The sequence below is a fragment of the Schistocerca piceifrons genome, chromosome 9 (assembly GCF_021461385.2).
Source record: "Schistocerca piceifrons isolate TAMUIC-IGC-003096 chromosome 9, iqSchPice1.1, whole genome shotgun sequence".
Taxonomy (NCBI): Eukaryota; Metazoa; Arthropoda; class Insecta; order Orthoptera; family Acrididae; genus Schistocerca; species Schistocerca piceifrons.
This window is the reverse complement of record NC_060146.1, coordinates 18,529,988-18,543,155: the sequence shown is the minus strand read 5'-3', so window position 1 is coordinate 18,543,155 and position 13,168 is coordinate 18,529,988. Positions and strand designations below refer to the sequence as shown.

At 45.5% G+C, this 13,168-nt stretch overlaps 1 protein-coding gene across 1 annotated transcript in view; it reads left to right on the top strand.

Moving 5' to 3' along the window:
* LOC124717132 (zinc finger protein 679-like) overlaps positions 1-13,168 on the top strand; it is a 190,818-nt gene that overhangs the window by 159,049 nt on the left and 18,601 nt on the right. The window contains exon 6 of the mRNA XM_047243871.1: positions 3,750-3,773. Coding sequence (XP_047099827.1) covers positions 3,750-3,773 — 24 coding nt within the window. The remainder of the gene's footprint in view (positions 1-3,749; positions 3,774-13,168) is intronic.

Genomic DNA, 13,168 nt, shown 5'->3' with positions numbered 1-13,168 from the left:
GTTTGTATTCCCTTTTGCCTGCTTCACTTACTGTATTTTTATATTTTCTCCTTTCATCAATTAAATTCAATATTTCTTCTGTTACCCAAGGATTTCTACTAGACCTCATCTTTTTACCTACTTGATCCTCTGCTGCCTTCATTACTTCATCCCTCAAAGCTACCCATTCTTCTTCTACTGTATTTCTTTCCCCCATTTCTCTCAATTGTTCCCTTATGCCCTCCCTGAAACTCTGTACCACCTCTGGTTCTTTCAGTTTATCCAGGTCCCATCTCCTTAAATCCCTACCTTTTTGCAGTTTCTTCAGTTTTAATCTACAGTTCATAACCAATAGATTGTGGTCAGAGTCCACATCTGCCCCTGGAAATGTCTTACAATTTAAAACCTGGTTCCTAAATCTCTGTCTTACCATTATATAATCTATCTGATACCTTTTAGTATCTCCAGGGTTCTTCCATGTATACAACCTTCTTTCATGATTCTTGAACCAAGTGTTAGCTATGATTAAGTTGTGCTCTGTGCAAAATTCTACCAGGCGGCTTCCTCTTTCATTTCTTAGTCCCAATCCATATTCACCTACTACGTTTCCTTCTCTCCCTTTTCCTACTACCGAATTCCAGTCACCTATGACTATTAAATTTTCGTCTCCCTTCACTATCTGACTAATATCTTTGATTTCATCATACGTTTCTTCAATTTCTTCGTCATCTGCAGAGCTAGTTGGCGTATAAACTTGTACTACTGTAGTAGGCGTGTGCTTCGTGTCATCTTGCCCACAATAATGCCTTCACTGTGCTGTTTGTAGTAGCTTATCCGCACTCCTATTTTTTTATTCATTATTAAACCTACTCCTGCATTGCCCCTGTTTGATTTTGTATTTATAGCCCTGTATTCACCTGACCAAAAGTCTTGTTCCTCCTGCCACCGAACTTCACTAATTCCCACTATATCTAGCTTTAACCTATCCATTTCCCTTTTTAAATTTTGTAACCTACCTGCCCGGTTAATAGATCTGACATTCCACGATCTCAAAAGAAGACTAATAGCTGTGGAAATGGATTATTTTGCGTAGGAGTGCCAGAATATCAAGAATCGAAGGAAAACCTAATGATGAAGTAAGATCTAAAATGAAGGCAAATGATACTGTAATAGATAGAATTGAAAGAAAATCATTAAAATGGTACGGACATATGATATGAATGCCAGATCATTGGTGGCCAAAGAATGTTTATGAATGGAAACCACGCGGCAGACGTAAGCGCAGAAGACCACGACGTTCTTGGACAGACCACAGAAATGGAGTACTGGAACATCGGAGCATCGACAAGGAAGATGTGCTGGATAATGAGGCTTGGCGGAGGATAACAGCAATACAACAAGATGTTGTTATTAATTAATCTTTGTACTGGTTAAGCCTGTAATAATAAAAAATCGCATGCTTTGCTTGTGCTGAGGTATGTGGATCGTATTTCCTGAGCTCATTGGCAATATGTTGATCACATGAAAGTAGGGGTCTCTGGGCACTGTTGTACTCGATTTCAAGATCTCGAATGCTTCCACCAGCATTGTCTGATTTTGTTTTGTGGAGGCAGCACTGACTGACCTGTGAGATTTGAGGCTCCTTTTTGGTGGAGGCGCTTCTGGTGATAGGAGTGGTTACTCTTTCACTAGCTGTACGTTTATTCTGCTCTCCCTAATACACTATGTGATCAAAAGTATCCGGACAGCCTCGAAAACATACGTTTTTCATGGTGGTGGTGGTGGTTAGTCTTTAACGTCCCGTCGACAACGAGGTCATTAGAGACGGAGCGCGAGTTCGGGTTAGGGAAGGGGAAGGATTGGGAAGGAAATCGGCCGTGCCCTTTCAAAGGAACCAACCCAGCATTTGCCTGAAACCATTGAGGGAAATCACGGAAAATCTAAATCAGGATGGCTGGAGACGGGATTGAACCGTCGTCCTCACGAATGCGATTCCAGTGTGCTACGTTTTTCATATTAGGTGCATTGTGCTGCCACATATTGCCAGGTACTCCATATCAGCGACCTCAGTAGTCATTAGACATCGTGAGACAGCAGAATAGGACGCTTCGCGGAGCTCACGGACTTCGAACGTGGTCAGGTGACTGGGCGTCACTTGTGTCACGCGTCTGTACGCGATATTTCCACACTCCTAAACATCCCTAGGTCCACAGTTACCGATGTGATACTGAAGTGGAAACGTGAAGGGACACGTACAGCACAAATGCGTACAGACCGACCTCGTCTGTTGATTGACAGAGACCTCCGACAGTTGAAGAGGATCGTAATGTGTAATAGGCAGACATCTATCCAGACCATCACACAGGAGTTCCCAACTGCATCAGGATCCATTGCAAGTACTATGACCGCTAGGCGGGAGGTAAGATAACTTGGATTTCATGGTCGAGCGGCTGGTCGTAAGCCACACATCACGCCGGTAAATGCCAAACGACGTCTCGCATGGTGTAAGGAGCGTAAACATTGGACCATTGAACAGTGGTAAAACGTTGTGTGGAGTGACGAATCACGGTACACAATGTGCCGATATGATGGCAGGGTGTGGGTATGGCGAATTCCCAGCGAACCTCATCTGCTAGCGTGTCTAGTGCCAACAATAAAATTCGGAGGCGGTGGTATTATGGTGTGGTCGTGGTTTTCATGGAGCGGACTAGCACCCCTTGTTGTTCTACGTGGCGCTATTATAGCACAGGCCTACATTGATGTTTTAAGCACCTTCTTGCTTCCCACTGTTGAAGAGCAATTCGGGGATAATGATTGCATCTTTCAACACGATCGAGCACCTGTTCATAATGCACGGCCTGTGGCGGAGTGGTTACACGACCGTAACATCCCTCTAATGGACTGGCCTGCACAGAGTCCTGACCAGAATCCTATAAAACACCTTTGGGATGTTTCTAGAATGAAATGAAACTTCGTGGCAGATGAAAACTGTGTGCCGGACCGAGACTCAATCTCGGGACCTTTGCCTTTCGCGGGCAAGTGCTCTAGCAAATGAGCTACCCAAGCACGACTCACGACGCGTCCTCACAGCTTTAATTCCGCCAGTACCTCGTCTCTTACCTTTCAATCTTCACATAAGCTAGAAACATCCCGCAGGCTGTGGCTAAGCCATGTCTCCGCAATATCCTTTCTTTCAGGAGTGCTAGTTCTGCTAGGTTCGCAGGAGAGCTTGCGTAAAATTTGGAAGGTAGGAGACGAGGTACTGGCGGAATTAAAGCTGTGAGGACGGGACGTGAGTCGTGCTTGGGTAGCTCAGTTGGTAGAGCACTTGCCCGCGAAAGGCAAAGGTCCCGAGTTCGAGTCTCAGTCCGGTCTGTCAGTGAGTCAGTCAGTTATAATCTGCCAGGAAGTTTCACCTTTGGGATGTTTTGGAACGCTGACTTCGTGCCAGGCCTCACCGACCACCATCGATACCTCTCCTCAGTGCAGCACTCCGTGAAGAATGGGCTGCCACTCCCCAAGAAACCTTCCAGCAACAGATTGAACGTATGCCTGCGAGAGTGGAAGTTGTCATGAAGCTAAGAGTGGGCCAATACCATATTGAATTCCAGCATTACCGACGGAGGCCGTCACGAACTTGTAAGTCATTTTCAGCCAGGTGTCCGGATACTTTTGATCACTTAGTGTATCAACTTTGCCCAATGTGTGACGTTTCACAGTACTGAAAAGGAAAACTTGCATCCTAATTACGTTGTTTTTTTTTTTTACAGATTCCAACTTCAGAACAAGAATGGGTAAGCATTGCACAACAATATGAGAAAAAGTGGGATCTTTCACATGCTATAGGTGCTACGAATAGAAAACCCATCAAGTTACAAGCACCCATGAACTCAGGCACAGAATACTGTAACTGCAAGCAGTTTTCAGAAGTGTCTTATTCGCTCTAGTGGATGCGGGCTGATATGGCCAAACAATGGGAATTAACAAATTGAAATAGTTCAAATGGCTCTGAGCACTATGGGACTTAACATCCGTGGTCATCAGTCCCCTAGAACTTAGAACTACTTAAACCTAACTAACCTAAGGACATCACACACACCCACGCCCGAGGCAGGATTAGAACCAGCGACCTAGCAGTCGCGCGGTTCCGGACTGAGCGCCTACAACCGTTCGGCCACAGCGGCCGGCTGGGAATTAACAGATTCTGAAGGCGAATAGTGGTTTGAGCTAGACACGTGGGCCATTCTGTTTCGGAAATCATTAGGGAATTCAATATTCCGAGATCAGCATGTTAAGAGCGTGCCAAGAATACCGAATTTCAGGCATTACCTTTCACCACGGACAACCCAGTGACCGACGGTCTACACTTAACTATCAAGAGCAGTGGCGTTTAGGCATTGCTGTCAGTGCTAACAGACAAGCAGTACTGCAGAAAGCAATGTGGCAAGTACGACGAACGTATCCGTCAGGGGAGTGTGGAGAAATTTCGAGTTAATGGGCTGTGGCAGCAGACTTCCGAAGGGAGTGCATTTGCTAACAGCACGACACATCGCCTGCAGCGCCTCTCCTGGATTCGCGACCGAATCAGTTGGACCCTAGATGACTGGAAAACCGTGGCCTGGTCAGATTGGTCCCAATTTCAGTTGGCAAGGACTGATAGCGGGTTTGGAGTGTGGCGCAGACCACACGAAGCCAAGTTGTGAACAAGGCACTGTGCAAGATAGCGGTGGCTCCATAATGGTGTGGGACGTGTTTACATGGAATGGACTTGGTCCTGTAGTCAGGCTGAACTGGACTGGAAAGGGCTATGTTCGGCTACTTTGAGACCATTTGCATCCATTCGCGTACTTCATGTTCACAAACAATGATGGGATTTATACGGACGAAAATGCACAATGTCACTGGGCCACAATTGTTAGCGATTGGTTTGAAAAACATTCTGGACAGTTCCAGTGACTAATTTGGTCACTCTAATCGCCCGATATGAATGCCATTTGACATTTATGGGACGTAATCGAAAGGTCAGTTCGTGCACAAAATCTTGCAGCGGCAAGACTTTGGCAACTGTAGAGCCAGCATGGTCATTATTTCTGCAGGGGATCTCCAACGACTTGTTGACTCCGTGCCACATCGGGCCACTGCATTGCGCCACTCAGTAGGGTGTCTAACACGATAACGGGAGGTATCCCCTAACTTTTGTCACCTCGTTGTACAAAAGACTACAAGGAAAATCGCTCGACATTCTTTCCCCGCCTGTGCCCCGAGTCAACACCGACTCGAAGGAAGGCCTCGGCGCTTGTTCGTGACGTCACGTCAGCTAGGCACGGCGAACGCCAGGTCTGTTGCAGGCACAAACGCCTCGGCGTGCTTATCACTATAAATCTCTTATTTTTGCACAAAATGTTTGGTATTGTTTTGGATTCTGCACTTTTATTTAGATGAAAGATTTTCTTACTATCGTAAAGCTACAAATGAAGATCATAGTTCTGTATTACCGAATCAATAGGAGAAAATGCTTTGCCCCAATGTAAGCTTCGGAAATTTTACATTCAAGTAACTATATTTACTTGATCCATTTTGTTATCGAAACTTACCCCAACCCCCTTACAATGAACTCGTTTCTTTTATTTACTTATTTATTTTCGTTTGACATCGTCACTGGAAATGTGAACTAATTTACATGTGTAAATGTGCAACTGTTGCCAGTCATTAGATTACAGTCGTTTTCAACGAAAGGAATTCTAAACAGGAAACAAAATAGCTTCATACATCGAAAATACTGCTGAGCTTAAACCTTTTTAAACATGCACATTAGAAAAGATAAATATTCCGCTCTTGCAACTGAAAGGAGAAACTTTATAAGGTAAAAAAAAATTATTTGATAAAACAAGTATCTCTCTTTTGGCTCTTCTTCTGTCCCCCACCCCCTCCCCCAACGTGTACAATCGCAAGATATTTCATTAACATTCAGTGCTCCTCACCCCATAGTCAACCAAGATACCTAAAGAAGAGCACCAATATGTTCACAGTTTCTTGTAAAAGCAACCCAGTACAAACGTAACTTCCTCAGATTTACAAATAAGGTAAAGAAGCACGAATTCTGTTGCTGCTGGACCGTGAAGTTGTTTCTGTATGTTAATCCTTAAAACAGGTGCAAATTTAAGTTCAGGAGTTCACGATTTGTTAAGAAGTGTAATGAATTGCACAATTAATTGATTGCAGAAATCTCTCAGAACAATGTGTGTTGGTCAACTACCGCCAATAGTTTCACATTTTCCTGTGTCAGAGAGGGACACCACCATTATGAGTATGCCTGCAGCAGACCTGGCGTTCGCCCTGCCTAGCTGACGTGACGACACCAACAAGCGCCGAGGCCTTCCTTTGAGTCGGTGTTGCCCGAGTACCACATCAACTAAAGTTCCTTCTTCATCTTGGCTGACAGAGTATTCGCATTAAACGAAAGCGCTGCGAAGCAATTTGAAGGATACCATGATAAAGGGTCTGTGGAAAGAGTGCTCAGTTATAGGGTGTCGAGAAGCACGTAGAGTGGTGGAAGTTGCTTTTGGTGTTCTGAGTTCCGTGTTTTGGGTCTTAAGAATTATTACTGAAACCAGAAAAAAACAAAAAAGATTGTCATGGGTACTTTATACTTATATAGCTTTTTTGAGAAAGCAACCTACATCACGTGCACTTTAGACTTCAGTAGGTAGTCTCTATATGGAAATCAATGGATTAATAATTCCTCGCCGATGGGGAAATGGGTTTGTTACTCGAGCCACTGACAATGAGAACTACTGCGCGTAGAGCAGGCAACAATGCTAAGAAAATGTGTTTGCATCTCGCAAGACGCTGTGTTACAAACGGCACAATTCATTAGGAATATAATCATTAACCCATATATTATCACAAAATCTTTGTAATCTACATTCTCATTCCTTTTCCTTCCGTTAATCGTACTAGGATTACAAATTGGAAATACGGTAATGCAAGATACGTACGACTGGCAATGTGTCCACAGTTTCATTGGGATTATATGTGTCTGCCAGAAACGCGAACTGATCGAAAACCAAACCATTTAGTGACATAACCAATTTCCGCAGCTGTAAATAAACAACAAACTCTTACACTTGTATGCCCATAGTGTCTGTAGTTGGTGGTATAAATACATTATTCAACATCTACATAGATACTCCGCAAGCCACCATATGGGGCGTGGCGGAGTGTACACTGTACCACAAATTGTCATTTCCTTTCCTGTTCCACTCGCAGACAGAACGAGGGTAAAACGCCTGTCTTTATGACTCCGTAGGAGCTCTAATTTCTCCCATCTTATCTTCATGGTCCTTCCGTGCGATGCGTGTTAGCGGCAGTAGAATAGTTTGGAAGTCAGCTTCGTATACCGGTTCTCTAAATTTTCTCAATAGTGTTTCTCGGAAAGAACGTCTTCTTCCCTCTATGGATTCCCATTTGTGGTCCCGAAGCATCTCCATAACACTTACCTGTTGTTCGGAGCTACCGGTAACAAATGTAGCAGCCCGCCACTGAATTGCTTCGATGTCTTCCTTCAGTCCGACCTGGTACGGATCCCAAACACTCAAGCAGTACTCAAGAATAGGTCTCACCAGCGTCCTACATGCGGTCTCCTTTTCAGATGAACCACACGTTCCTAAGGTTCTCTCAATACACCATAATCGAGCATTCCCCTTTCCTACTACAATCCTTACATGGTCGTTCCATTTCACATCACTTTGCTACGTTACGCCCAGATATTTAAACGACTTGGCTGTGTCAAGCAGGGCGCTGCTAATAGCTGCTAATACTGTAACCAACATTACAGGTTTGTTCTTCCTACTCACCCACATTAATTTACATTTTTCCACATTTTGAGCTAGCTGCCATTTGTCACACCAACTAGAAATTTTGTCTGTCTTGTATCTTCCCACAGTCACTCAACTTCGACAGCTTACCGTACACGACAGCATCATCATGAAATAACCGCAGGTTGCTGCCCACCGTGTCCACCAAATCAACAGCGGTCCTATCACACTTCCCTGGGGCCCTCCTGACGACAACCTTGTCTCTGAGGACTCCTCGCCGTCGAGGACAACACACTCTGTTATTCAGTCTGTAACTACGAAATACGACTTTTCAACGACATACACGTTTCGTTTTAATAAAAAATTGTTAGTGATCTGCAAATCACGAGAGAAGATCGGAATAGTAAAATCGTTCAAATGACTCTGAGCTCTATGGGACTTAACTTCTAAGTTCATCAGTCACCTAGAACTTAGAACTACTTAAACCTAACAACCTAAGGACATCACACACTTCCATGCCCAAGGCAGGATTCGAACCTGCGACCGTAGCGGTCGCGCGGTTCCAGACTGTAGCGCCTAGAACCGCTCGGTCACTCCAGCCGGCTCGGAATAGTAACGCACAATAATTTTAGTACCAAAAAGTTTAACAACAAAAAAAATCACAAATGAACTTACATCTTTTATCTACTTTTCTACGCAGTCACCAACGTTCTCGACATACACTCCTGGAAATGGAAAAAAGAACACATTGACACCGGTGTGTCAGACCCACCATACTTGCTCCGGACACTGCGAGAGGGCTGTACAAACAATGATCACACGCACGGCACAGCGGACACACCAGGAACCGCGGTGTTGGCCGTCGAATGGCGCTAGCTGCGCAGCATTTGTGCACCGCCGCCGTCAGTGTCAGCCAGTTTGCCGTGGCATGCGGAGCTCCATCGCAGTCTTTAACACTGGTAGCATGCCGCGACAGCGTGGACGTGAACCGTATGTGCAGTTGACGGACTTTGAGCGAGGGCGTATAGTGGGCATGCGGGAGGCCGGGTGGACGTACCGCCGAATTGCTCAACACGTGGGGCGTGAGGTCTCCACAGTACATCGATGTTGTCGCCAGTGGTCGGCGGAAGGTGCACGTGCCCGTCGACCTGGGACCGGACCGCAGCGACGCACGGATGCACGCCAAGACCGTAGGATCCTACGCAGTGCCGTAGGGGACCGCACCGCCACTTCCCAGCAAATTAGGAACACTGTTGCTCCTGGGGTATCGGCGAGGACCATTCGCAACCGTCTCCATGAAGCTGGGCTACGGTCCCGCACACCGTTAGGCCGTCTTCCGCTCACGCCCCAACATCGTGCAGCCCGCCTCCAGTGGTGTCGCGACAGGCGTGAATGGAGGGACGAATGGAGACGTGTCGTCTTCAGCGATGAGAGTCGCTTCTGCCTTGGTGCCAATGATGGTCGTATGCGTGTTTGGCGCCGTGCAGGTGAGCGCCACAATCAGGACTGCATACGACCGAGGCACACAGGGCCAACACCCGGCATCATGGTGTGGGGAGCGATCTCCTACACTGGCCGTACACCACTGGTGATCGTCGAGGGGACACTGAATAGTGCACGGTACATCCAAACCGTCATCGAACCCATCGTTCTACCATTCCTAGACCGGCAAGGGAACTTGCTGTTCCAACAGGACAATGCACGTCCGCATGTATCCCGTGCCACCCAACGTGCTCTAGAAGGTGTAAGTCAACTACCCTGGCCAGCAAGATCTCCGGATCTGTCCCCCATTGAGCATGTTTGGGACTGGATGAAGCGTCGTCTCACGCGGTCTGCACGTCCAGCACGAACGCTGGTCCAACTGAGGCGCCAGGTGGAAATGGCATGGCAAGCCGTTCCACAGGACTACATCCAGCATCTCTACGATCGTCTCCATGGGAGAATAGCAGCCTGCATTGCTGCGAAAGGTGGATATACACTGTACTAGTGCCGACATTGTGCATGCTCTGTTGCCTGTGTCTATGTGCCTGTGGTTCTGTCAGTGTGATCATGTGATGTATCTGACCCCAGGAATGTGTCAATAAAGTTTCCCCTTCCTGGGACAATGAATTCACGGTGTTCTTATTTCAATTTCCAGGAGTGTATTTATAAACGACGTAACTTTGAGGTCGACGTACCTTGTGGTAAAGAAGAAGTGTATTCTCCAATTCTGCTAGCTGAGGTCAATGTCATTGTTTTCAACCCCATGTTCGCCTCCCGTGTTGTGAACCGAATGGTCACGCAAGTCAATAGATAGCTCTTTTCGTCCAAGTTTGCACCAAGTCTTGTGAAGTGCAGTTACCGGTGCTCTGCTCGTGCAGTCGACACGGTAATTCTGCTGTCCGTGCGCGGCAAAAACGAAGCACGAGACGTGTCTTCCCTCATAGAACTCCACGAAGCAAATGAGGCGTTGCGGGCCGATGAACAAATATTGTAAAAATACGCCTGAGGACGCACTGAAGGATATTAGCAGCTAAATAAAGTTGCCAATTGAAGAACTGGAACAGAAAATGACATGGCTTCGCACAAAACACACAAGTCTCGATTCAAGAAATATCACACCACAGGTTCTGGTATGTACACGTTTATTGAACTTCTAGAGTGTATACAGCGTGCATTATTTGTAATTGCGTAATTTTGAGAATACACTTACAAACGCGTATAATGATTAATTTATTTTACCTATCAGCAGCTCCTATAATAGGTTTTACTTTACCATAAAAGTTTTGTTTGCTTAAAAACATCGACAGTTGTCTGCGACTACAAAATGCATGTCTTACAATTTTGTAGATGCAAGAAAGTTAATTCATGAAATTCACAAACCCTCAAAAAGTGTGTAAAATATACGTCCAAGGGAGGATCAGAAAGCAACGCACAAAACTTTTTCTCCCATGTTATTGCAGCAGGAATGTTAAAATTTCACGACGACTTACGAGGGTTGGAAAGTTAATGGTGGCAACTATTTTTTTTACAGCTGGTACAAAATAGATACGTGTTTCAAAGTTTCACTGACCTTCAGAGTAGTCACCAGCATTGTGTACAACCCGTTGCCAGCGACATGGAAGTCGTAGGATACTCTTAGCAGTGCCAGTTGTGTTGACAGTTCGAGCAGCGCGGTCTATTGCCCGACGAATTTGTAGCAGTTGTGAAGCGAATGCCGTGGAGTGTTTCCTTCAGTTTAGAAATCGAGTTGAACTCAGGAGGGCTTAAGTCAGGGGAGTGAAGTGGGTGGTATAGCACTTAGCAGCCGCATCAGTCAAACAAATCAGTAACAGCTTGCACTGAACGTGCTTGAGCATTGTCCTGCAAAATGATGGTCAGGTCTAGCAGAAAGTATCATCACTTCTGTCTCTATGTTGTTCATTTTTGGAACACAACCTACGACCAGCGTAGGGACAGAAGTGATGACACTTTCTGCAGGACCTGACCATCATTTTGCAGGACAATGCTCAAGCACGTTACTGATTTCCTTGATTGATGGGGCTGCTAAGTGCTGAACCACTTACTGCACTCCCCTGACTTAAGCCCTCGTGAGTCAATTCGATTTCTAAACTGAAGGAGAAACACTTCACGGCATTCGCTTCACAACTGCTACAAATTCGTCGGGCAATAGACCGCGCCGCTCCAACTGTCAACACAACTGGCACTGCTAAGTGTATCCTACGACTTCCACGTCGCTGGCAACGGATTGTACACAATGCTGGTGACCACTTTGAAGGTCAGTAAAACTTTGAAACGCGTATCTACTTTGTACGAGCTGTTAATAAATCGTTCCCAGCATTAAAGTTGCAACCCTCGTAGTTTGAAATAAGCGCTACAGAGGGTATTTTGTTTCCATGTGCAGCTCTAATGTGAGAAGTCTGAACTGTGAAACAAACATGCATGTTACTGTCGTCAACTTGTAAAGAGCAGTGAAGTGTAGTGTGATATTTGTGGGCCAAAGGACATAAACCGAGAGAAATTTAGAGGGGCATGCGCGGCGCGAATGGGGACGACCGCATGGACCATAGCAATGTCTCTAGCTGGTGTGTTTCCCGCCGACAGGTGTGTGTGGACCTTAGTGACTGGCCACGCTCCGGGCGGCCGGTAGCAGCTGCAGACCCGCACAATGCTGGAGCCACTGAGGCAGCGACTTTGAACGACCGCCGTTGTGCAACTGCGAACTTCATCGCAGCATTTCATTTCCTACAGTGACATGTGCGGCATTGTTCACAATGTTTTGAAATTTCGTACGGTTAGTGCTCGCTCGGTACGCAAGAAATGAGAGACAACCACAAGGGCCAGTGAATGATGACAAGCTTGGATCACTTAACGTGTTATGCCGCAGAAAGGCATGACTTTCTGAAAGTAATCGGCACTGGTGATAAGTGGTGAGCATACCAATACACGCCCGAAACCAAGCAGACCTATTTGGTGTACAAATACGCTGGTTCCCCAGTACGTAAAAAATTCAAAGTGACTCAATCTGCTAGGAAAGTACCTGTGACTGGGGTACGCACGGTGTGTTATTGGTGGATTTTGCTGGACACGGGACCACTGCAAATGCTGCAGCCTACAGTAAAACCTTGGTTAAGTTGCGTCATCTCCTTCGTGACAAACGCCACAACATTAATGCTGACACTGTCAAACTTCTTCATGAGAATGTTCGCCCACATCTTGCTGCTCCTGTTCGTGAGAAAATCACTAAATTTGGGTGGGGGATGCTCCAGCATCCACCATACAGTCCGGACCTTGCACCGTTGGACTGTTGTGATGATGATGATGTTTGGTTTGCGGGGCGCTCAACTGCACGTTCATAAGTAGTAGCAGCAGTAGTAGTAGTAATACATTTATTCATCTGTAGATCTCTTTTTACAAGGATATAGGATATGTCAAAGTATTTACAAGTTTAGACCAATTCGTGTGTACACACATACATTTACAGACTTCTAGTTAGAGACAATCATTAGATTTACTTCTGGAATACAATACATTTTTTTTTACAAATAACTTATTACATAATGTAATACCACACATTTCACTCATATCTCACTATTAGTCACTGCACACACTATACATAGATTGTTTCATAACACTTCACTCACTAGCATGCACACACACACACATACACACACACACACACACACACACACACACACACACACACACACACACACAGTTGATCTCTGGCCCATTTTCTGTACCACAACTTCCCATTTGCTATCCTGAATAATTGACTCAGCATCCCTCTATAACGAGTTAGATGTTGAGCTCAGAAAGATGAAGATGTGTTAGTATTGTGCAATACATAGCTTGGGGTAAGTTTTTCTAGAAAATGAAACAAATGAAAAAAA